Source organism: Gouania willdenowi, chromosome 8 (assembly GCF_900634775.1).
Source record: "Gouania willdenowi chromosome 8, fGouWil2.1, whole genome shotgun sequence".
Classification (NCBI taxonomy): domain Eukaryota; kingdom Metazoa; phylum Chordata; class Actinopteri; order Blenniiformes; family Gobiesocidae; genus Gouania; species Gouania willdenowi.
Genome location: NC_041051.1, coordinates 5925270 through 5949484, shown reverse-complemented (window position 1 = coordinate 5949484; position 24215 = coordinate 5925270). Strand labels below are relative to the sequence as shown.

At 41.4% G+C, this 24215-nt stretch overlaps 1 protein-coding gene across 2 annotated transcripts in view; it reads right to left on the bottom strand.

Annotated features, from left to right (window-relative positions):
- The window catches only part of slc25a19 (solute carrier family 25 member 19), a 43520-nt gene extending 19940 nt beyond the window's left edge, over nucleotides 1–23580 (bottom strand). Inside the window, exons 1-7 of one of the 2 annotated variants that reach the window (XM_028454526.1) lie at nucleotides 23454–23580; nucleotides 23063–23212; nucleotides 14817–14972; nucleotides 13620–13790; nucleotides 11846–12029; nucleotides 11636–11766; nucleotides 3234–3761 (exon numbers count right to left, since the gene is read on the bottom strand). In XM_028454526.1, the coding sequence (XP_028310327.1) occupies nucleotides 3549–3761; nucleotides 11636–11766; nucleotides 11846–12029; nucleotides 13620–13790; nucleotides 14817–14972; nucleotides 23063–23194 (987 nt within the window). In that variant the 5' untranslated portion in view covers nucleotides 23195–23212; nucleotides 23454–23580 and the 3' untranslated portion in view covers nucleotides 3234–3548. Of the gene's footprint in view, nucleotides 1–3233; nucleotides 3762–11635; nucleotides 11767–11845; nucleotides 12030–13619; nucleotides 13791–14816; nucleotides 14973–23062; nucleotides 23213–23453 lie in introns of those variants that run through there. The other variant, XM_028454527.1, reaches the window with a different exon arrangement.
- Nucleotides 23581–24215: the final 635 nt, after the last annotated feature.

The following is a 24215-nucleotide window of genomic DNA, read 5'->3' as shown; positions in this document are numbered from 1 at the left end:
AAATATTGGCTCTAATCTTTGACCACTCTTACTAATACTACCATGAAATACATATGTCACGAAAACCAGCTGATTAATTGTAGCCTATTGAAGTGTATGACGGGAACAAATACATGATTGTGATTTACGTCTCAGGAAGTGTAAAGATCCAGCCTTGCTGGAAGAAATTACAGCCGATGCCTTCAGAAGAGATCACATCAGACCGTCACAACGTGCAAAGAGTTTGAGGAATGACTGATCATCTGATTCAGGAGACAAATGCAGTACAGAATTACTGCAATGTGGACACAGCTCTTTTTTACCTTTTAGGGACATCTCTAGCGTGTCTCCACATCACCACTCTCATAAAAGTGCGTGTTTGAATAAACATGTAATGTAAGTAAACACTGCGAGCCATAAAAAGTTAATCTTAGTCTGATCATATTTCAGGAGGGATTTGGTGTCTCATATTGTTTGTTAGGACGTGGGGACCTCTGCTGGTCATTTAGGATTATGTTTTTCAAACACGACAGGCCTGCTCAGCAATTTCATGTCGAAATTAAAAAAACACCAAAACTTGATCTTTATGTAGCTTTTGTAAAGCGTTTAATGATGTATCACTCTCTGTGATAGATCCTGTGCCTGCTTTATATTCTCTCTCCCCGTATGCTTTTATTCTGACACCATCACTTCCGCATGTCGGCTGAAAAAAAAAAAAAGAAAAAAAAAAAGCCCAGACCACGTGACCTCGGTCACGTGACTTTATTTTTCGTTTCAGCGTTCAGAACTGAAAAAGGAAACAGCTGATTTTCTATTTTCAGTTCTAAACGGGGAAAGGAGAATAGAAAAGGGAAACTGCTGTTTTTCAATGTTCAATTGTAAAAGGAGAAAAGGACACGGGAAAATCGAAAATCGGGCCAATTTGAATTTGTATAATGTTTTTTTGATTAAAAGGGTAAAACGGTTTTTTTGTTTTTTGTTTGAAAAGGAGAGGAAGAGAAACGGTTATTTAATTTTGGTTTACAGATGAATTTGGGATTATCCAATGATACCCAGACCTGCACCATTGCCTCGGCAGTTCTCCGGTTGTTTTGCACCAAGCCTGCGCACATGCACCTTATTTAGTATGCATACGTCACACGAAATGGGTCTATATAACCCCTGTATAAATCTACATGATGGGTGACTGCCTATACTCTGGACGCCACTGGGCACAAGTCATTGAAGGGCCCGCCTTCTCCAGCTCCCCTGAGCCGTGGTAGAAGCCCGGCTCCCTTAAGTCCTACCTCCTATCGCCCGGGGGCGTGCCGCACTCCCCCGAAAGCTCCGCCCCTGCCTCTGAATAAACATTGCAAAATAGAATGGTAAATGGACTTGATTTTATATAGCGCTTTATCACCACAGTCTCAAAGCGCTTTACATATCAGCTCATTCACCCAATCACTGTCACATTCACACACCAGTGGGACAGGACTGCCATGCAAGGCGCTAGTCGACCACTGGGAGCAACTTAGGGTTCAGTGTCTTGCCCAAGGACACTTCGACACAGTCAGGTACTGGGATCGAACCTCCAACCTCTCGATCAGAAGACGGTCGCCCGTGGCTCAGAAATCTTTAGCTATGGAATTCCCAATGTCCCTCAACCTACTTACTTCTACAAAGTTATGTTGATGGCAGGCAAAAAAAAAAAAAAAAAAAAAAAACATTAAAAGAAACTGGCTGAAGGGTCTCATTTTAACTTTGTCACAATGGGAAGAAATAATGGAAGAAATTTATGCAATGGAAAAAAACACTCATTACGTAAGACTGAAATCTGAAACTGAAATCTAATTTTGATCAGAAATGGACAATGTATGAGACCAAATGTGAATAGGAAACTTTGTAATTATAATATCCTGCTATTCTATTCTGTTTTGTTTGATATGATTTGTAAAGAGAGAAAAAAAAAATAATTGTATTACATCCTATCTCTAACCCTTAACCCTTACCATCTGTATGGGTGTAAAGATTCACTGACAGGTAGTAGAAAAACTTGATATGAAACATTGTTGAGATGTGTTCCCATTTTCTGTTTGTTTTCAATGAAGTGACGTATGTCAATCATGTGATTGATAAATGGTCTGCACATGTGTGAATAAAAAGAAGTGAGTGCCACGAGACGTGTGGTGATCACTAGAGAATCTACGTGTCTTGCTGTGTTTCTTAGTCACGATCTCGCTACGACAGAGAACCTGCTGTGGGGGGCGAAATTATTAGTTCATATATTTTAATCCTTAAGCCTTGGGTAACTTTCCATTGTGTGATTTTCATGTCTTCAACTTTGCTGGGTCAAACTGCCTTGTCAAAAGCACACGATATCTCCCCAAAACAATAAACGCACAAGGACGCATAGGCACTCTGTGTGCGCACTCACATGCTCACACAGTCACATGTCACACACACACGCCATACACATCCATTCATTCACACACACAAACACAAACGCACACTCCTCCGTCTCTATGACAACCGACAGATAACAGGACTGGTTGTTTAGACCCAAAAGAACAAACTGTCTTTCCTTTTTTCTCCCTCTGTCCTCACCTCCTCCCCCTCTCTCTATCTCTATCTCCTGGGGGGAGGAGGGAGGGGGACTGAGGGGAATATACGTATTGGATCAGAACTGTGTCTCACTCAATCATCGGACGTCCGCCTGGACGGACGCTAATTTTGTTCCATCTTGTACCTTTTTTTCTTTAGTTTAGAATAAACTTTTTTTATATAAAATCATCAATGCTTCTCCTGGACTCCATCATTCAACCAGAGCAATAAATCATGTCTCCAAATGAGGTCAACCGTAAATTCAGCCGTAACACTGCTAACAAACATATTTTAATAATTGTTAACTACATATGTGTAAGTCATGAACTGTAAAGTGGTTCTAGTTTTGTGCTTAATCAAATCACAATTACATTTTTTTTTAATAGAGCTTTTATGCCAATTACAAAGTAAACTTTTTTTTTTAACTCAGTTACTATTCAATTATGATTACAACATATTTTGTCAATTACAATTATGGCAAAATTGTAATTAATTATTGATTATGCATTTACAACTATAACTGACCCCAACCCTGGTGGCGTTTGATGGACTGGCGCCCTGTACAGGATGTCACCCAGCTGGCGGGTCCGAAGATAAATGTTTAAATATGAATTTGTGTGAACACATGTATTCAGAACCTAAACAATGTTGGAAAAAATGTAAAAAACACAAACTCAAGTGCAAACATTTATTTTTTTTATAAAATATGAATCAAAATCCTCAAATTTAAAGAAAACAGTTAAGTACAACCTTGTCTTATAACAACCATGAATACATATGAAGTGCTTATTAATTTCTTTCACACAAACTCTCAGTCTCACCACATAATTATAAAAAACTAGTTGGACTCCTTTCCTTATTATGCAATGACAAAAGATGAAACTAAGGGTTGAAAAAGGTACTGTATGCAGTTTGAACAGAAATGTTTGTGAGGTAAAAGCAACCTGAGTGAATGGATGAATAGACATTACATGGTCCGTGTTCTCACATCATCTGTGCTTTGGATCTTTAAGGCCTTTGGTCCTCGGTTCGTGCTTCAGGTCACGCATGATGTTGAGAAAAACCTCGTACCAAAAGAAGGTGAAGCCTGTCGACAGCGCAGCCTTCACCAAGCTAGGAGAGAGACCTTTGAAGAAGCCGCGGGCGCCTTCCTCTTTAGCGATCTGAGTTACACAATCCATCACACCTCTGTAGTTCCGCACCTGACACCAGAATAGATCCCAGATCCACAGTCATATGACAAATACAGTGAGGCAAAAAAGTATTTGGCAGCCACCAAGTTGTCCCACTTAAAAAGATGAGAGGTCTATAATTTTCATGATAAGTACACTTCAACTGTAAAGGTGCGTTCACACCGAACGCAACTGTATTGCTGCAGTCACTTCAATCGCCCCTGATGAGTCGCTTGCACATAGCGGTGCTTTTTGGTCACATCGCTCCAGTGGCACGATCACCAGGGAACAATGTGTGTGTGTGTGTGTGTGTGTGTGTGTGTGTGTGAGTGTGTGTGTGTGGGGGGTTGTTGAGCCGATGACAGGGGAGAGAGAGGGTTGATTACTTATTTTCCTGCTTGCTTTTACGGTTTAAATGATCCACATAAGGAGATATCAAAGGAGGAGTTCACTCAGAATGTGTTATGATCAGTAGTTAATGTAGTTTTCAAGAAGTTAACCGCTTTAATTTTGCCGCAATAAATTGGGAAAGTTGTACAGCTTCCGCTGCAGCCGTCTGCACTGTAGCAGGGAGGGGCTGCAGCCTCCGCTCTACAGACAGTGAAGGAGGGAGAATTTGTCGCTTTAAGTCGCTTTCACACCAAACGCGACTGAAGTGACTGAGGCGACAAGATTACATTAAAATCAATGTAAATGACGCAACCTCAAGTTATCTCGCCTAAAGCGATGTGACTTGCGTGATTTGATCGACTAGGTCAAGCGCGACCTGAAATTTTCATCACTGGAGTGATGAAATGATGGAGTGACCAAAAAGCACCACTATGTGCAAGCGACTCATCAGGGGCGATTGAAGTGACTGCAGCGCTACAGTCGCTTTCGGTGTGAACACACCTAAAAAAGTTCAAATTTGGTCAATGACCTGAAGAGAGCTGGGACCACAGTAACAAAGGTTACAATTACTAACACACTATGTCCTCGTTGATTAAAATCCTGCAGCACCAAAAAGGTCCTTCTGTTTAAGCCAGCAAATGTCCAGACTCGTCTGAACCAGTGACCATCTAGATCACGCATCACCAAATGGCGGACCTCGGTCCGGACTCGGACCGAGTGATGGTTCTGTCCGGACCCGTGAGCCGTGACCAATCTCTGATAAATTTACGAGAATAGACGATTTTCATGGAGCATTTTTTCTGACGGTCTGAACTATAGACGGCGGGCGCTGCTACTCGAGTCAATACGGCAATTGCTTCACTCCGTTGAGCCAATCAAATCCTTTGTTTACCCTGCACGGCCGGCGCACCAGAGCAGAGAGGAAGAGACATGGCTTGTTCCAAAAGAAGGAAGGTCGATGCGGAAAACCGTTGTTTTAAAGATGAATGGACGGAGAAGTTTATGTTCATTCTTCCGGCAGGCAGTTCAAAACCAGTGTGCCTCATATGCTCCGAAAACGTCGCATTAATTAAAAGTGGCAACGTGAAGCGGCACTACGAAACAAAGCACAGCTCGTTTGAGCAAAGTTTTCCCCTGAAGTCCGAGCTGAGGGCAAGCAAAATAACCGAACTGCAAGCCCAGTATGACAGGTCTACCCGACTCATCACGCATACATTTACAGCCCAGCAACGTGCAAACGAATGCTCTCTAAAGGTATCGTGGATTTTGGGGCAACAAAAAAAACCATTTAGTGATGGGACAGTTGTGAAGGAGTGCTTAAATGCTGTTGCTGAGACATTATTTGAGGGGAAACAAAAAGACGAGATGTGTGAAAAAATCAAACAAATCCCGATGTCAGCTTCAACAGCAACCAGAAAATCTGAAATATTAGCAGATGATGTATTGGCACAGCTTGATGCAGCCATTCAGAGTGCACCATGCATTTCTTTGGCAATTGATGAATCTACAGATGTTACTGATAATGCCCAGCTTTTGGTGTATGTGAGATTTTTTCACAAAGATAAGAGGGAGCTCTGTGAGGACCTGCTGGGTGTAACACCACTTGAAACACACACAAGAGGAGAGGACATATATGCAGCAATAAAAGAGATGCTGACAAAGAGGGGCATAGATCTGAAGCAGGTTGTCTCTGTCACCACGGATGGTGCCCCTGCCATGGTGGGAAAAGAGCGGGGGGCTGTGTCCCGGATGAAAGAGGACAACCCAGATCTTATTGCTTACCACTGTCTCATCCATCAGACTGTTCTGTGTGCCACTCTATCAGAACATTTTGCTGAAGTAATGAACACAGTGATGAAACTCATCAACTTCCTTAGGGCATCCTCATCCCTTCAGCATCGCCTCCTGAGAGAATACCTGGAAGATGTTGAGGCAAATGCCAATGACCTGCTACTGCACAACAATGTAAGGTGGCTGAGTAAGGGCAATGCACTGGGACGTTTCTGGTCTATTCGAAAAGAAATAGAAGCTTTCTTAAAGCAGGTCAAGAGCCAGAGAGCAACACCGTTTTCACTGTTTCTGCAAGATGAGCACAAGATGGATATGGTTGCTTTTTTGGTTGACATTACATCACATCTTAATGAGCTCAATTTAAAGCTGCAGGGCCAGAACAATTCAGTTGCTGATTTGATGACAGCTGTTCGCTCTTTCCAGAGGAAGCTGGACATTTTCAAAGAAGATATTGAAGGAGAGTGTGAACACTTCCCAAAACTGCAGGAACAGATGCAGGGTGAGAGAGATGTTTCTCCCTATGTTGACTTCATCAACAAGCTGATTGAAAACTTCAGTAACAGGTTCAACAGCTTCTGCCTTGGGCCACAGCTCCTCCTGCTAATTCAGAATCCTTTCCTGATCAGAGAAGTCAGAGGATTTTCAAAGGAGGTGACACAGACATTCAAGTGGGCACATGCAGGATCTCTACAGCTTGAGCTGATTGATCTGCAAGGAAATGATGCATTAAAAGAGCATTTTGAGGCAACTGACCCTGCTACCTTCTGGCTACAGACTGTGTCTGAGAGTGTGTTCCCCGGTCTAACTAAAGTAGCACTGCACACCTTGACCATGTTTGGATCTACTTACAGCTGTGAGTCAGCCTTTTCCACCATGAACATCATCAAAAACAAGTACCGTTCTAGGCTGACCAATAGTCACTTACATGTCTGCATGAGGATGGCCCTGACTCCATTCCAACCCAGATTTAAATCATTGGCAGGGCAGTCACATGCCCATTTTTCTCATTAAGAGAAAAAGAACAATCAAAAGAGAAAGGTGATGTCCAAGCTCTGTTCTCATTTTTTTCCCCCTAAAAGAGCAATTTATTATTTATTATGTTCTTAAGATGTTGACCTGTCAGTTTTTTAGGCTGGGACCTCTTTGATTTAAGAAAAATGTAGTCAGTGCTCTGTTTGCTCTTGTTTTGTCCCTAAAAGAGCCACTTTTTATTTATTATTTCCTTTAATTTAAGAGAAAAAATGGTTATTAGGCTCTGTTTTATTTATTTTATTCTGAGGTTTCTGTTTTCTTGAAAAAAAGGCCTTAAATTTATTTGCCTGCAGGACTACTTTTATTTATGGTAAAAGAGCGAGTTTACTATACAAGTTCACTCTGTTAAAGGTTTCCTGCATTGACAATAAATATTATCGAAACCATATGAAAATGTGTGTTGAAATGAAAATGTTCGGACCTTTTACTTGGAGGAAATTCTAGTAACTGGACCTCGGTGACTTTTAATTGAATACCCCTGATCTAGATGATCCAGAGGAGACATTGGAGAAAGTCGTGGTCATGATCCGTATTAAGGAAAGGATGAATTAAACTATGTATTGTATCATGAGATTTTGGACAATAACCAGTGAAGTGCAGTCAGGGGAGGCAAGGTAGGCAGTGCCTACTGTTATGGCAATTATTATATTCATCATCATATCATCAAATGTGTGTTCATGTGTACAATTTTTTTTTTTTTTTTTTTAAGGATTTTTTTTGGCTCTAGTGGCCTTTATATGACAGTTGCTAGACAGGAAGGGGGTGAGAGAGAGCAGGGAATGACACGCAGGAAAGGGTCCCAGGCCGGGAATCGAACCTGGACCCGCTGCAGGTGAGGAGCTATAGCCTCTGTAGATGGGGCGGGCGCTCTACCCACTGAGCTAAACACCGCCCCGATTCATGTGTACAATTTGTCATGTTTTGGTACATGATGACTGCATTGCTCTTTGCACTTTTCAACAGCTGAGTCATGTTAGATTAAACAGTACAGATCGTGTTGTATCCACAGTGCAACTCACAGTCTCTGCTGAAGGCCAAACTCAAACTCACATGCAGATAAACACGCACACACACTATCAAGGACAGATAACATTGGCGCCCAACCTTCCTCATAATATACACATCATCATCCTCCAACGTCTCCACTGTTGGGAGCATGTGACCCCCTCCTTTTCTTCCTTCAGGGTTGGGACTTCTTCTTATATCTGTATAAAGTTTAAGCTATTAAAACTGTTAGTCTTGTTTTTTCCTCTGCCCGGGGACTTTTGACCATCCTTGTTGTGGGCCGCCTTTCATGCCAACAGGATGGGACACTTCTTCTTTTGTACTCTTTTTCATTTAGTTTATAATAAATCCTTTTTTTTATAAAATCATCACGCTTCGACTGGACTCCATCATTCAACCAGAGCAATAAACCATGTCTCCAAATGAGGTCAACTGCAAATTTGCCGTGACACTACCCAAGGGTGAATTGATATTTTGATTATTTGTTTTAATTATAATATAATTATAAATTATTTAATTTTTCATTTCCAATAGCCTACAGTACCTATAAGTTTGAAAGTGTCAGCATTTTGTGCTTTCCATTGCCCAAATGACTAAACATCGCTATTTCCTGGTACGGCAGAGATGCTGCACAGTCTCACTCCGCTGTAGGGCAGGAGGAGGCCACACCCCATCCGAAAAGCACATTGCTGCTCTGCCTCTGTTCCCATAGCGTGTTTTTATGTGTTTGCACATGCGCAGTCAGTTCCCCAAGATGAAAACCACTTATGTCCAAAGGCAGCTCTCTACGCTGCCTTTGGACGTAACCGTGTTATGCTAAATGCTATACGTAAGTTCACAGTGCATTAGTGAATTGATCAAGCGTGGCTGCTACAGCTGCTACGTTCTCTAGCTAGTGGGCGGGATAATACTACAGGCAGGATGACAGCGCTAGAGACAACAGAAAAAAAAATTTTGAGGAAAAACCACAGCTTTTAGAAGATGGGAGACCAACACCTAAATTGTTGTTGTCATTTTCTCTGTGTTTCCAACACAAACAACAGATGCACTGCCGTGTCATGAGATATATCTTGTTGGGAGAGTATGGAGGCTATGTTAAATAATTGTTTATGTTTCTTTAATGGTGTTTTACAATGTTGATTTTGTGAGATGGCTCAATGCTTGTTCATGTGGATCTTGTTGGGTTTTTGATAATCGCATTGAGATGACTTTGTTGTAAATTGCGCTATATAAATAAAGTTGAATTGAATTAACACTTGCCAGCAGAAACATATGGATGTGTCATTGGTGTTGACATTGGTGGTCTCGATTTGCAACGGCACGTCACTGCCAATAACCTCCTTCCATCAGTGAGAGCACTGAAGATGAAACATGACAATGACCTAAACACATCGTCTAGGCAACCAAGGAGTGGCTCGTAAGAGGCATTTCAAGGTCCTGGAGGGGCCTACCCAGTCTCCGGACCTCAACCCAGTAGAAAATCTGTGGAGGGAGTTGAAAGTCCGTGTTGCCTAGTGACAGCCCCAAACATCACATCTCTAGAGAAGATCTGCATGTAGGAATGGGCCAAAATACCAGCTACGGTGTGTGAAAACCTTGTGAAAACTTACAGAAAACTATTGACCTCTGTCATTGCCAACAAAGGTTACATTAGTATTAAAGTGGCAGTATTGTGAAAAGTTAACTTTATAATGGTTTTGCTCCTGTGATATACATTCCTTTAGCCTCATTCAGGGGGCCAACGTTGAAAAAGTTCTGTTTCCCCCCTCCATGGTTATTCCATATTTTGTAAAAGCGAGTAGGATTTTTCTCCCCCAATAAAACGTCCTAAGGTGGAAACTCCTCCTCCTGACAATTCTAGCTCCTCCTACCCTAAAACAATGTGAGCTCCTCCCTCTCAAACTACCTCAGAGGTAAAACAAACACTGTGGTTTAATATAGAATATATATTAGGGATGTAACGATTAATCGTAAGGCAGTTAAAAATCAATTCATAGGTGTCACGGTTGATATCGATTTTCTGAAAATTGAATCGCAGTACTTTTTTATCCACAAGTGTAGGCGGCGGGCGGAGTCTGCTAATACTTTCTTTCTGGCCGCCTTCTACTCTTAAATATGTTAATAAATGATTCATTACCCCTTTAGCACTGAAAGAATATCTGTAATATTACTTGAATATCTGTAAAAGTCACGTTTTTCTATTAGCTCTGTCTGCTAGCATAGCTTCTCTTCTTCACTGCAAGAATTTCTGCATGCCAACCGACCACTGTGTTACCAGCGCCCTCTGCTGGTCCAAACAAATATGACGTAAATCAGTGTAATCACGGTTTTTTTTTTTTTTTAAAGTCCAGTTGTTAAGGCACAAAATACATTTTCAGTTCCACTTTTAAAAAGAAAAAGAACTATTATGCAGTTTTGCATTGTTTATTATAGAACCAGAATTTAAATTTATAGGCTTCATTTCTATTATTCCTTTATTTATTTCATTCAAGATTTATTTTTAGTTAAATTGCATTGTTTTGAATAGTTTATCAAGGGAATCTTTTGACAATGAAATATAAAAGGAAAATAATACAGTATTTTCTAGTTTTTTTCCCAAAAAAAAAATTTGTCTACAGTCCCATTTTGTAAAATAAATCGTGAGAGAATCGTATCGTGAACCCAGTATCGTGAATCGAATCGTATCGGGAGTTGAGTGAACCATTACATCCCTAATATATATTATACATTATTGTCATATATGTAAAGCTACATACACTAAATGTGTTCTCTGTATTTTACCCCTCCCTGAGGAGCAGTGGGCAGCAACGCTGTAGCACCCAGGGAGCAGTTAGGGTTAATATAAGGGACTGATCAACATACCACAGTGATGGACCAGGAAGATTAGAACCAGTGAGCCTACCATTACAAGCCTGCTCCCTTAACCACTAGTCCCTTTATACACGGATAATATATTTACGTTCAGTATATAGATAATCCAGTATATAGAAAATCTGCAATGCAGTAGGAGCACTGACAATCAGTTCCATTTTTAGTAGCCGTTATATCACCTCGTATCTCCTTTGACATGATCTGACGTGTTTGTGACCCAATGTGATGCAATGGTTGGACAAAACAAATGATTATCACCTTAAATGCACTATTCCTGTGGATAGGAGAGGTGAGGATGACAAGAAAGTGACTTAGCAGTTTAACACTTCGGTAAGTGCTTGAAATATATGAAATAGCTGACTCAGATGACAGACTGCGCTGCTGCTGCCCCCACACACACACACACACACACGCACGCACAAACGCGCACACACACGCACAACGGCCCCAAAATAGCCTTTTCAGAGGGCCAAAACTACGTAAAACTGGCGAGTTTGGGAAAATAAACCTCAAATATTCTGTTGGGGTTCTTAGAACAAATGGAGATGTGTGGAAGATAGCATAATACTTTAAGTTGAACTTCTGTTATTGACCAAATGTGTATTTTCTGCACCATTTTACAAATAAACTATTTAAAAAAATCATACAATGTGAGTTCCTGAATTTTTTTCACAGTTGAAGTGTATTTATGATATAAAAAATTACAGACCTATCTCCTCTTCAAGTGGGACAACTAGTGCAATCGGTGGCTACCAAATACGTTTTTGCCCCACTGTAGCTCATGAACAGCAAACATGGAGAAGAAAAGATCTCACCTGTCCAAAGGTAACTCTGGCTGACTCGAATCCTCCAACCTGTAGCCTCTTTTTAAACAGATCAAAAGGATAAGTGACAGTTTTGCTGATCATTCCAGCTCCACCTCCACAGACTAGACTCCTCCAGTTCCCTTAAAGAGACACACAAACCATGACTGATAAACTATCACATATCAACTGTCCATACCTGCAGGTACGGTCACCACTGACCTCCTCCTGATTGGCCAGCATTGGGTGGGGGTGCCAAAAGCTTTTTAAAGACATTGTAGAAGGAAAATTGAAGTCCGGCGTAAGGAAACACGGCTATCAGTGTGGGCGAGAGGCCTCGGTAGAAGGTCAGCACTCCCTCTGAGCGCCACATGGTCCACACAGCGTGACGCAGGCTCCTGTAAACCTGGCAACAAACGCACCAAGTGAGTCTCTTTGAATCCATCCTTAAATAGGAGAACCTGGAGGAAACCCTCCAGGTTTCCTCCTACTGAGTAGTAGTCGTAGTAGTGACTGGCATTGGGTTTGTTGAGCTATATTTGATAATATGTGAGGAATAAAGTAGGGATGTTCCATAAAAGCTTTATGCCGATATCCAATAACCCAGGGTTTTTCAACTTTGGGGTCGTGATCTCATGTGGGGTTAACTGGAATTTAAATGAGGTCGTCTGAAATGTCTAGAAATTGATAATAAAAAAAAACAAAAAAAAAAAAATTACTGATCGTTATTTTAATTATTCTTATCAAAATTAAATCAACACAAGCTTCAAAAAAACTGTATTCTATATTTTCATTTTCTCAAATATAATCTAAATTATAATATATAATATAATTTGATAATAAAAATATGTATTATAAATAATAAAAAACATAATAAATGAAGTCATTTTATAAATGTAAAAAAATGGGGTCACCTGAAATGTCTAGTAATTGATAAAAAATAAATAAACTACTGATTCATTATGTTTTCTTATTATTCTTTTTAAAATTAAAACACAATCTTAAACAACTGTATTTTATATTTTCACTTTCTCAAATATTAATCTAAAATATAATATGATGCAATGTAATATGATAAAGAATATTATTAGTAATAATAAAAAATATAATATAAAATAAAAATGTTTATTTTTTATTTTAATGAGGTCACATGAAATGTACTGATAAATTGTGTTTTTTTTTAAATATATAATTATTTTCCAAACTAAAATAACACACAATCTTAAAGAACTGTATTCAATATTTTCACTTTCTGAAACATACATCTTAAATATAATGATATAATATAAAAATTTATATAATTAATCATATTAATTAATAAATAATATAATAAATAAATGAAATAATATAATATAATATAAAAGTTGTTTTTTTATAACACTAATCATGGCTGTTTGTAACACAGTATGACAAACATGATCAAAAACTCATTCTAGAAGGAAAATTAAGTCTTTGGGGTCACCAGAAATTTGTGATATTGAAATGGGGTCACAATCTAAAAAAGGTTGGGGAGCACTGCAATAAGCCAATATTGTCCAACATACTGTATAAACTTCCAATGTTAACCGATACCAATATATACATAGATAGACCCTCTCCCTCCACACCTCATTTTAGGTCACATAACATAATATTTCTACTTATGAATTCTAACAAATAAACATCACCAGTGCAAAATAAGAATCCTCAATAGAAAAAGTACATATCCATTTTTCAATATCTAAAGTGATGATTTCCAGTGATTTTTGCCCGTCTCTATAATAAGGTCAAGTCAGAATCACCATCCATGAGCTCACTGCCCTACATAAACTTTTTTTTTTAAATTTCGACAGACTTTTACTGTACCTTATGTTGTTTTTTATGATGATTGATTCCGTCTGGCTTGAATCTTTGAAGTGTAGTTGAATGTTGTTGGGAGGAGCATCAGCAATTTCATTGTACTTGTGCAATGGCAATAAATGAATTCTATTCACTTGCTGTTTCTATTGAATCCCACCTTTGGTTCTCCCTGAGCTGCAAAGCGAGTCCTCAGCATGTCCAGAGGCTGACAGGCCACTGTAGCAGAGACAGCCGCCAATCCTCCACAGATGAAGTGAACTCCAGACGTCTGGCTGTCGAACGGCGTCGAGTTATGGACCAACTTAGTCAGGACCTCGAAACTGGTAAACTGGTGGAAATCACAGAAACCAAAGTCAGACTGTGTAGGAGGAGTGGCTCCTGTATCCTCACTAATAGTGTCTATTCGCATGTTTACCAAAATACACGTACGTAGCGTTTTAGGGTTAGGTTATAACCGTATATCGCAACAATTTTTAGGATTAGGGTTAGGTTTAGTCACTTGACCTAAACAGGCCAATGAGGGGCGCTGCGTACAGACAGTTAGAAACTAGGGCGACCGTGGCTCAGGTGGTAGTGGGTTGTCTTCTGATCGAGAGGTTGGGGGTTCGATCCCAGTACCTGACTATGTGTCGAAGTGTCCTTGGGCAAGACACTGAACCCTAAGTTGCTCTCAGTGGTCGACTAGCACCTTGCATGGCAGTCCTGTCCCACTGGTGTGTGAATGTGAGAGTGAATGGGTGAATGAGCTGCTATGTAAAGCGCTTTGAGACTGCTTCAGTGTGGTGATAAAGCGCTATATAAAATCAAGTCCATTTACCATTTACTGTTAAAGACATTTTTTTTTTTTTTGGATTTTGTATAACCATTCCTTGGGGAACAGTTGGCATCCATTTTTGCGGCGCCTGGGGAGCTGTTAGGGGTTAAGAGACTTGCTCAACATCCCACAGTGATAGCCCAGGTAAGGCTTGAACCGGGAACCTTCTGATTACAAGGCCAGCGTCATTTCTAATTAATTAAATGAGAAAATCAATTATTTACAGTCTATTTTATTTTAAAGCAAAATGCCCGCTCTATTTTAGCAAATATCTTATTCTTCAAAATATATTGTATTAAAGATATATTGTTGATATTTTGTTTAACCCTCCTATTATCCTCAAATATCACTAATTACTAATTACTAATATTTACTCTTGGAGTCAATCTGAGCCCAGGGATTTTTGCCTGCAGAAAATGTTTTCGTTTTTAGTTTAATTATGCAAACATTTCTTTAGTTTATATTTATTCATTAATAGGTGGGAAAAAACGGTGGATTTATTGATGCGTTTAATGTGAATCTGAAGGTCGTTTTTAACACCTGGACCGCCCCAAAACAGATGGAGAGCAGTTGTGCTGGGATGTGGCCTTTCCAGAATGCAGAGATGCCCTCCTCTGAGAGAATGCAGCGTGATGCCTGAAACAATCCCTTGTATTTCCCCTCAGGCATCTTTGAGGACACACTCTCTATCTGCAGCTGAGGAGAGAAATGATCACTGATCAGAATATGAGACATAAACAGTGTTGTTTCTACAAATGCCACACAATCAAAGACAGTTTAGTAGCAGTAGGTATTAGATGTTGTCCATGATTTTACATGCATCACATAGAGCTCATTATGATAATAATAATAATAATAATAATAATAGATTTTATTTGTATAGCACTTTACATTAAAGAAATCTCAAAGTGCTAGAAAAAAAGCCTAAGACCTATAATGAACATACTAGTAAAACAGTTTAAAACCAATAACAACGAGGCATAAAAAAGGCTACTGATATACAGTGGGGCAAAAAAGTATTTAGTCAGCCACCAATTGTGCAAGTTCTCCCACTTAAAAAGATGAGAGAGGTCTGTCATTTTCATCATAGGTATACCTCAACTATGAGAGACAAAATGAGAAAAAAAATCCAGAAAATCACATTGTAGGATTTTTAATGAATTTATTTGCAAATGATGGTGGAAAATAAGTATTTGGTCAATAACACAAGGTAATCTCAATACTTTGTAATGTACCCATTGTTGGCAATGACAGGTTAAACGTTTCCTGTAAGTCTTCACAAGGTTTTCACACACTGTTGCTGGTATTTGGCCCATTCTTTCATGTAGATCTCCTTTAGAGCAGACTTTCAACTCCCTCCAAAGATTTTCTATGGGGTTGAGATCTGGAGACTGGCTAGGCCACTCCAGGACCTTGAAATGCTTCTTATGAAGCCACTCCTTGCCCGGGCGGTGTGTTTGGGATCATTGTCGTGCTGAAGCCTCTGTGTCATTCGTTTGGGCGTGTTAGGAAGTGGACGCTGGACGACGTGCAGGTGAGACGCATGAGCTAACGCCGGTACTAACCCTTGCTAGCCCGAACATTTTGGGGCAAAAGTTTGGGCAAACCGGACATCAAACACAAATCTAAAAACATGCCAGTGGCAGACGACATGGAGGAGATCAAGCGATCATTAAACTTCATGTCTAGTGAGCTGGCAAAGGTGACGTCGCAACAGGAGCAGCTGCTCAAACTTGTGAATGAAGTAACAACACTGAAAATCATGATGAGAGAAAAGGACACAAGGATCTCAGCGCTGGAGCAGAGGATTGATGAACTGGAACAGTATACACGGAGGGACGATTTGGTGATTACTGGGATCAAGACTCGACACCGTACCTACGCCAGGGCGGCAGCAAAAGCAGAGATGACGGAGGATGCTCCGAGGGAAGAGCTGCAGTCAATGGAGCAACAGGTGGTGAATTTCCTTAATGGGAACAACATAAACATTTGCAAAGAGGCAATATCTGCTTGCCACACATTGCCCAGTAAGTCCGAGAATTCTGTACCTGCTATAGTAATTCGATTCATTAGCAGGAAGCATAGGAGCGATGTACTAATGCAAGCTAAAAAACTGAAAGGAACAAACGTGTATATAAACAAACACCTCACGAAGAAGAATGGAGGCATCTCAAGGGAGGCGAGGATGCTTAGGAAACAGAAGAAAATTACTGGGATATGGACATGGAATGGAAAAGTGTGGATCAGGAAAGAAGATGGTTCGACGAAGGTCATCAAGACTATGAAGGAACTTGAGAAGTATAAGACTGGACATTCATAGCGGGAGTGATGGAGTGATAATGGAGAAACCAGGTTGGATACACTTGGACATACACTGAACTATGGACACACATGCAGACACTAACAATGATAAAATTTATGATCTAGAAAATTATATTGAACATGACTTGCTAAACCCTGAGGAAAATGTATGCAATTATTATACTGTACAACAATATAATGTTGAAATCAGCAAGGTGCTTGATGAAGCGTTATGTATCATACACTTTAATAGTCGAAGTTTAAAGTGTAACTTGATAAAAATAAAAGAACTACTTTGTCAGTTAGATAAAATCTTTAAAGTAATTGCTATAACTGAAAGCTGGTTGACGGACTCTGATATCAATGACGTTCAGATTGAAGGATACAACATGTTTTATGTCAACAGAGTAAGTAAAAAGGGAGGGGGTGTAGCCCTCTACATTGATTCTCATCTAAAATGTAAAATTATTGAACAAAAAAAAATTGCTGTGGAAAATTTGATGGAAATGCTTACTGTAGAAATAACAAATGATAGTGGTAAAAATATGTTGATCTGTTGTGTGTATAGAGCACCAGGGCCTTGTGTTGAATTATTTACAGACAAAATTCTTGAGATGTTTGAAAAAATTAATAAAAAATCATTAATTTTGTGTGGTGACTTCAATATAGATCTGGGAAACCCCTCAGCATCAAATGAATGACATGAAAAGTACGGACCTATACCCAGTGATAACTAAACCAACAAGGGTGACCACTCATAGTGCAACTATCATTGACAATATATTTACAAATGTACGTGGTAAATTAATCAGTGGTATCTTTATGACAGACGTGAGTGATCATCTCCCTATATTTATAATTTATGAGAAAACCTGTTATGACATTGTACAAGATGAAATTACAACATTCTTTCGAGATAAATCTAGTAAGACTATAGAGGCCTTCAGAGAAGATCTGAAGAAACAGAACTGGGATAGGGTGTACACAGATAATGTTAATACCGCCTATGAGGCTTTCATGACAACATTAATTAATCTATATGATAAAAATTGTAAAATATCCAAAACGAGGGCTCATACCAAGAAAAATGCTGTTAACAAGCCATGGATGACAAATGGACTGAAAAATGCCTGCAAGAAAAAAAACTATTTGTATAAACTGCTTCTAAGAACAAGAACCAAAGATGATGAAGTTTGGTATAAAACATATAAAAACAAATTAGTTGGAATCATAAGAAGGCAAAAAAAGGATTACTATACTAAATCGTTAGACAAAAATAAAAATAGTACAAAAGACATATGGAGCGTAATAAATACTGTCATGCAAAGAGGCAAGATAAAAACAAAATTTCCTAATTATCTAACAAAGAATAATGTTGACATTTACAATAAAACTGAAATTGTAAATGAATTCAATAATTATTTTGTACAATTGGCCCTACTTTGTCACAACAAATTCCAGATGGAAACATCAATGATGGAACAGTACCAGATAATGTTAACAGTATTTTTCTTGAAAGTGTACAAGCGAGTGACATATTGACAATTGTCCAGAAGTATGCGAACAAAAAAATCAAATGATTATACTGATATGGATATGGTATTGATAAAGCAAATTATAGATGTAATTATTGAGCCTTCTACCTATATCTGTAATTTGTCATTTACTTCAGGGATATTTCCAGACCACATGAAAATAGCCAAAGTTATTCCACTCTTTAAAAAAGGAAATAAATCTGAATTTCCTAATTATAGACCAATATCATTACTTCCACAGTGCTCTAAAATTCTGGAGAAGTTATTTGCGATTAGACTGAATAAATTTCTAAATTAATTTAAGATTTTAAGTAATAGCCAATATGGGTTTCGTCCTAATCACTCAACTGCTACAGCAATTATGGAACTAAATGAAGAAATCACCAATGCTATAGACAAAAGGCACTATTTAGTAAGCATCTTTGTAGATCTTCAAAAAGCGTTTGATACGCTGGACCACAAGATATTGTTGCATAAATTACATAAATATGGTATAAGAGGTGTGGCACACCAATGGGTTACCAGCTACTTAAAAAACAGAAGTCAGTTTGTCCAAATTAACAACGTAAAGTCTAAAAATTGTAACATAACTTGCGGGGTACCACAAGGATCGGTCCTAGGACCTATACTTTTTCTTCTATATGTAAATGACATTGTGTCTGTGTCTCAGTTACTTAGATGTATTCTATTTGCGGATGACACCACGTTATTACATTCAGAAAAACATTTAAAAGATGTCCTACAAATTGTAGAGAATGAATTCCAGAAAATTATGAGGTGGTACAATGCCAATAAATTGTCCCTTAAAATTAGCAAAACTAAATTTATGATTTTTTGTAGTAAAAGGAAATATGCCAAAGCGTCATTTATCAACGGATTAGAAATTGAAAGGGCACATGAGTTTAAGTTTCTAGGTATTATGATTGACGAATACTTGACATTAAATCACATATTGATAATGTCAAAGTAAAGGTCTCCCAAATAATAGCTGTACTGCATAAAGTCAAAGATTCTCTAAATAATAATGCATTGTTTCTGTTGTACAACTCATTGATTGTTCCACATCTGACCTATTGCATTGAAGTGTGGGGAAGTGCCAGCAAAACAATACATCGGGTGTGCATTCCTTCTGGGTGTTCACGGGGTCCCGGGGCTGTTTGATTTGGCGCCGTTGCCCCTTGCATGCGCATCTGGTTGGTCTCTGGGGCTGGGGCCCTGCGTGCTCCCCTGCCGCTCCTTCCCCTTGCTCCCTGTCCCCCTGTCTCGTCCTCCCCCCCTCCTCCTCCTTTGCTCTTGCGCCCGCCATCCTGTGGGGTTGGGTTTGGGGGGCTCCCGTTGGCCTGGGGCACTGGTGGGGGGGCTGTGGCTCCCGCCTGGGGGGCGGGCGGTGCCGTGCCGGGTGGGTTGGCTGGGGGGTGGTCTTGTTGGGGGGCCTGGGGTGGTGGGGTCCTTGGCTCCGGTCCGGGGGGATCCGGGGTGGGGGTAGCTTTGGGGGTGGCTGCTGCCTGGGGTCGGCGATTGCCTCCTGGGTTGCTGGGTGGCGGGGTGTGGCTGTGGGTTGCTCCGTCGGCCCTTGCGGGTCCTTGGCTTGGCTCCCTGGGGCGCGCCTTTGCTAGGGATGTCGCTTGCGCGGCGAGCCAGGCGGGGCCCCCTCGGGGGCTTTTTGTACGACCGCAATGGCCGGGGTGTGGACGTTATGGCTAGGGTGTGGGGTGAGGGGTACTATGGGGCCTCCCCGGGGGTCGTATTGGGCGGGTGTGCGGGGGCGCGGCGCGTGGTTCCTCGCCCGGTGGATCCGCGTTGGGATTGGCTGGTCTGCTGGCTGGGTGCACCGGGCGCCGTGGGCGCGGTTCTGGGGCGGGGGTGCCCCGGGGGCGGATCCTTGGGCTACGTGTCCGGGGGGGTGCTCTCCGGCCATCTGCCCGGGGACCGGCCGCGGCTCGTGGCGGCGCTGCGCAGCCTTGGGCGGGGCGGGGCTGGTGGCCTTGGGCCCGCTGTTGTTCGGGGTGTGCTGGCGTCGGGGGGGTGTCTCGTGCCGGTGCGTGGGTCGTCGGGGATTGCCTCCGTGGGGGGGGGGGGGGCTCTATTGGCGCCGTTGGTGTGGGGGGGCGGTTCCGGGCTGGGGGTGCTTCGGTACTCTGGCTTGCCGGTCCGTGGCTGGCGGGATGGCCCTGCTTGGCGGTGGATGGCGTCCTCTCTCGTCGGGGGGGCCGGAGCCGCCTCCCGGTGGAGAGTGTTGTATCGTGGCGCCGGATGGGCCTGTGCTGGCACTGGTGCGGGCATGGGCCTCCCCCCTGCTCGGCCGCTCCCCTTGGTGGCGGGGTGGCGTTGCTCCGGGCCGGCGGGCGGCGGGGGTCGCCCCCTGGGGCGCCGGGGGATGTTGTTGGTGCCTGGCTGTGCCCGGGGGTGGGGGGTGTCGCCGTGCTCCGCAGGGCCGGCGCGGTCTGGGGGGGGTGCCGTGGGGGGGGGGTCTCCGGCTGTGCTGTTCCGGGGCCCGCAGTGCCACTTGCCCGTCTGCGCCATCTACCCTCTCGCGTGGCCCGCCACGCGGACGGGCCCGGCTCACACTGGACAGGCCTCCTACATGTTCACTTCACCCCACTCCCAGCTGGTCTGGCTCACTCAGAAAATGCACCACACACCAATACCCAACCCTTGGGGGGCTGGATGGTGGGGCTGGGGGTGGAGGGGGCCGCCACCTGTGTTACTATGTAGTGGCATGGGGGCGGCCCTCCCACCTCTAGTTGCCCTACTAATCCCTCCAATTTTAATCGCATCTCAACATGCCACCCCCCGGAGGGTGTATCATCATTTACACCCTCCGGCCTATTACACCACATACACATAAATCCACAGAGGCTGGAGGGGGAGCACCGCTCCCCTCCATCCCCCTTCTTTTAATTACACCCCATACATTCACCAAACACACACATTCACACAGGGGATCGGGAAGTGCCTCTCCATTGGGGAGTCGGTGGCGTGGTGCGCTGGGTCCTTGGCTCCTTGGGGGCTTTTCGGGTGTGTATGGGGGGGGCAATGGCAGCCTCTCGGCTTGGGACCTTGGGGGCGTTCGGGGGGCTGCTTGGCCGTGGGGTGGTCGCCGGGGGCCCCTAGATCTCTCGCTCTTTCTGCTGGCCCGACTGCTTCTTCGGGCCCGGGGGCGGCTTATGGGTTTTGCAGTAGCGGCTCTTGGAATCACATTTGTCATGGACGCACTGGCCTCGGGCTGTGGGATAACACTCATACTGGGCTCAACCATAGACACGTTGTTCCCAAATACCTGTTCTATGTAACTTCCACTCACTTCCTCCTCTGCTCACAGCCACCATCATTATTCCTAAGCCGCACACTGGTCACCAGACTGGCTTGATAACACAACAATAAGCACAATATACACAACCACAATTTCACATCACATCACTTGAAACTTATTGATTATTCCCCACCCATTCGTTTTCCTATCTTGTATCCCTCCTCCCTGTTAACTCCCCCCCCCCACCCCCACCCCCCTCACCCTGGTGTAACACTGCCCTCTCTCTTTTACATCCTCCCTTTAATAAAGTATTTACCCTTCCCTAGGGAGGGCTGGTGATGGTCACAATTATGCAATGAAATAAATTCATTTATTTAATTGCAATAATAAAATATGCATTGCTGTTAAAAGATTGCACTTCTTGTAGTGTTAACCTTCAACAGCATGTGCAAACAAGGTAAAAAAAAAAAAAAAAAAAAAAAAAAAAAAAAAAAACAATACATCAGTCCAATTTTTCTTTTACAGAAAAGAGCAATTAGAGTCGCCAGTGGAAGTGGATACAGAGACCACACTAATCCCTTATTCATACAACTAAAAACACTGAAATTTAATGAACTAGTAGAGTTTAACCTTCTAAAAACCATGTATAAAGCTCATCTGGAAAGTTTACCAAACAATTTGCAAAACAGATTCACCAAGAGAAAAAGTAGATATGAACTAAAAGGTACTGAGGTTTTTACAAAACCCAGGTTTCAATCGGCTGTAAAGGAAAGATGTATCTCAATCAAAGGAATCGCCCAGTGGAACAGTCTTGATTGTAAAATTAAAACTTCTAAGTCCATTTATGTGTTTAAAAAGTATGTTAAATTATCAATGTTACAGAAATATAATGCTGCAGAGTAGCAGATCAACTTTATTTTGTATTTTGTGTTTTGAATAACTTTATTTTGTATTTGATTAACTTTATTTTGTATTTGATTAACTTTATTTTGTATTTTGTGTTTCCATTAACTTTATTTTGTATTTTGTGTTTGATGTCTTGTAATTGATAAGATGGCTGCATGAGACAGCTCAAAGGAACTGGAACTGTAAATAATTTTGTGTTGATAGGGGGCAGACATTATAAGTTTTTACTTCTTTCTGCTCCTTTTCATTCGTGTAAATGCTGTTGTTGCATTTATTTTAATGAATTAAATAAATAATAAAATGAAATGAAATGAAGGACCCAGCCACATTTCATCTTCAATGCCCTTGCTGATGGAAGGAGGTTTTCCCTGGTCCCTTTGCAGAGAAACAGCCCCAAAGCATGTTGTTACCACCCCCATGCTTTACAGGTAGGTATGGTATGGTATGGTGTTCTTTCTCCTCCAAACACGATGAGTTGAGTTTTTACCAAAAAGTTCTATTTTGGTTTCATCTGACCATATGACATTCACCCAATCCTCTTCTGGATCATCCAAATGCTCTCTAACAAACTTCAGATGGGCCTGGACATGTACTGGCTTAAGCAGGTGCTTGCAAATCTCACATAGTGCACCTTTAAGTTAACCTAATTATAGTCTGCTTCATAGGACAGGGGCTCTCTGACAGAGAATGTTTGGTTAGGTGAAGCTAAAGGAGAAATATCCTGGATATACTAATCCAGCTTCATAGTACAGGGCTCCCCTTAATGTCAGCAGCAATTGGTGCATCATTACCTGAAATCTGATTTTCAGGACGTCAAAAGGACTGACGAGGGCTCTGGTGACCATCCCAGCTGCTGAACCAGCAAAGGCTGCTTCCTGTGGGGAGAGAGGAACCCCCTGAGACCCAGGGTCAAAGCCCACCATGGCGCCACAAACTGCTTCCTAATGACATGAGAACAAAAACTATAATGACACATAGAACGCAAAACATTTATAACACATACAATATTATACCTTGTATTTGCTCCCTGTCCTTTGTTATATGTGTTATATGTGATAATGTATGTAATGTATAGCCTTAAATAAAACACAGTAAACAAACATGCTGGAGGACACACAGTAGGACTTTGGAGAACAAGCAAAGTTAAATAACAACCCTGTTATCACTGCACACGACTCTTACCTTCAATCACAAGTCCTTCATTAACTCAGCACTAGCTCTATATTTGAACATAACTCCCTTTATTCCAGCATTAATTACACTTCACAACATCCGTGCGTCAAACGCTGCACTACCAGCTAGTACTTCCGGGTCGAAATAAGGTTGCCAAATACATGCTGGTAGGCCGGATGATTCCTCCTTCAAAGTGTGGAAAACCACCACAAACAACGCAAAGCCTTGCTAGTTATTCATTTTAACGGAATTTATTTAATACTCGAAGCCTCACACAAAAGTTAACCCGAAAAAACAAAGATGACTCTTTTTTTGATTATTGAATGTGGACGGTAATACTTTATTGTTTACTATTAAACCAGATTTATAGCACCACAGTTAAGGCCTCTGTTTTTTTTTGTTTTTGTTTTGTGTATATATTATTATCTAAATTTTAACATGCTCATTTATCCCACTTGTTCTGCCAGGCTATTGTATGATTTATAGATTTTTTTTAAATTATTATTATTATTATTATTATTTATTGGTCACATAATAAGAGATGCGTTGGTAAAGACACGAGCATAAATAAATAAATAAATAAATAGTGTGTTGTAAGAAACCGATTAGAAATATAAACCGGAAAATTGTCCAAACAGGCAACGCCTGGTCAGCTCAGCGCTTGCGAAGAGTAAACGTAGCAACAAGAGACATCTCAGCGTTTGTGTTACCAAGGTCAACACTAAGTTACTACAACGAAATACTGCTTTATTTCGCCATACGTACATTAAT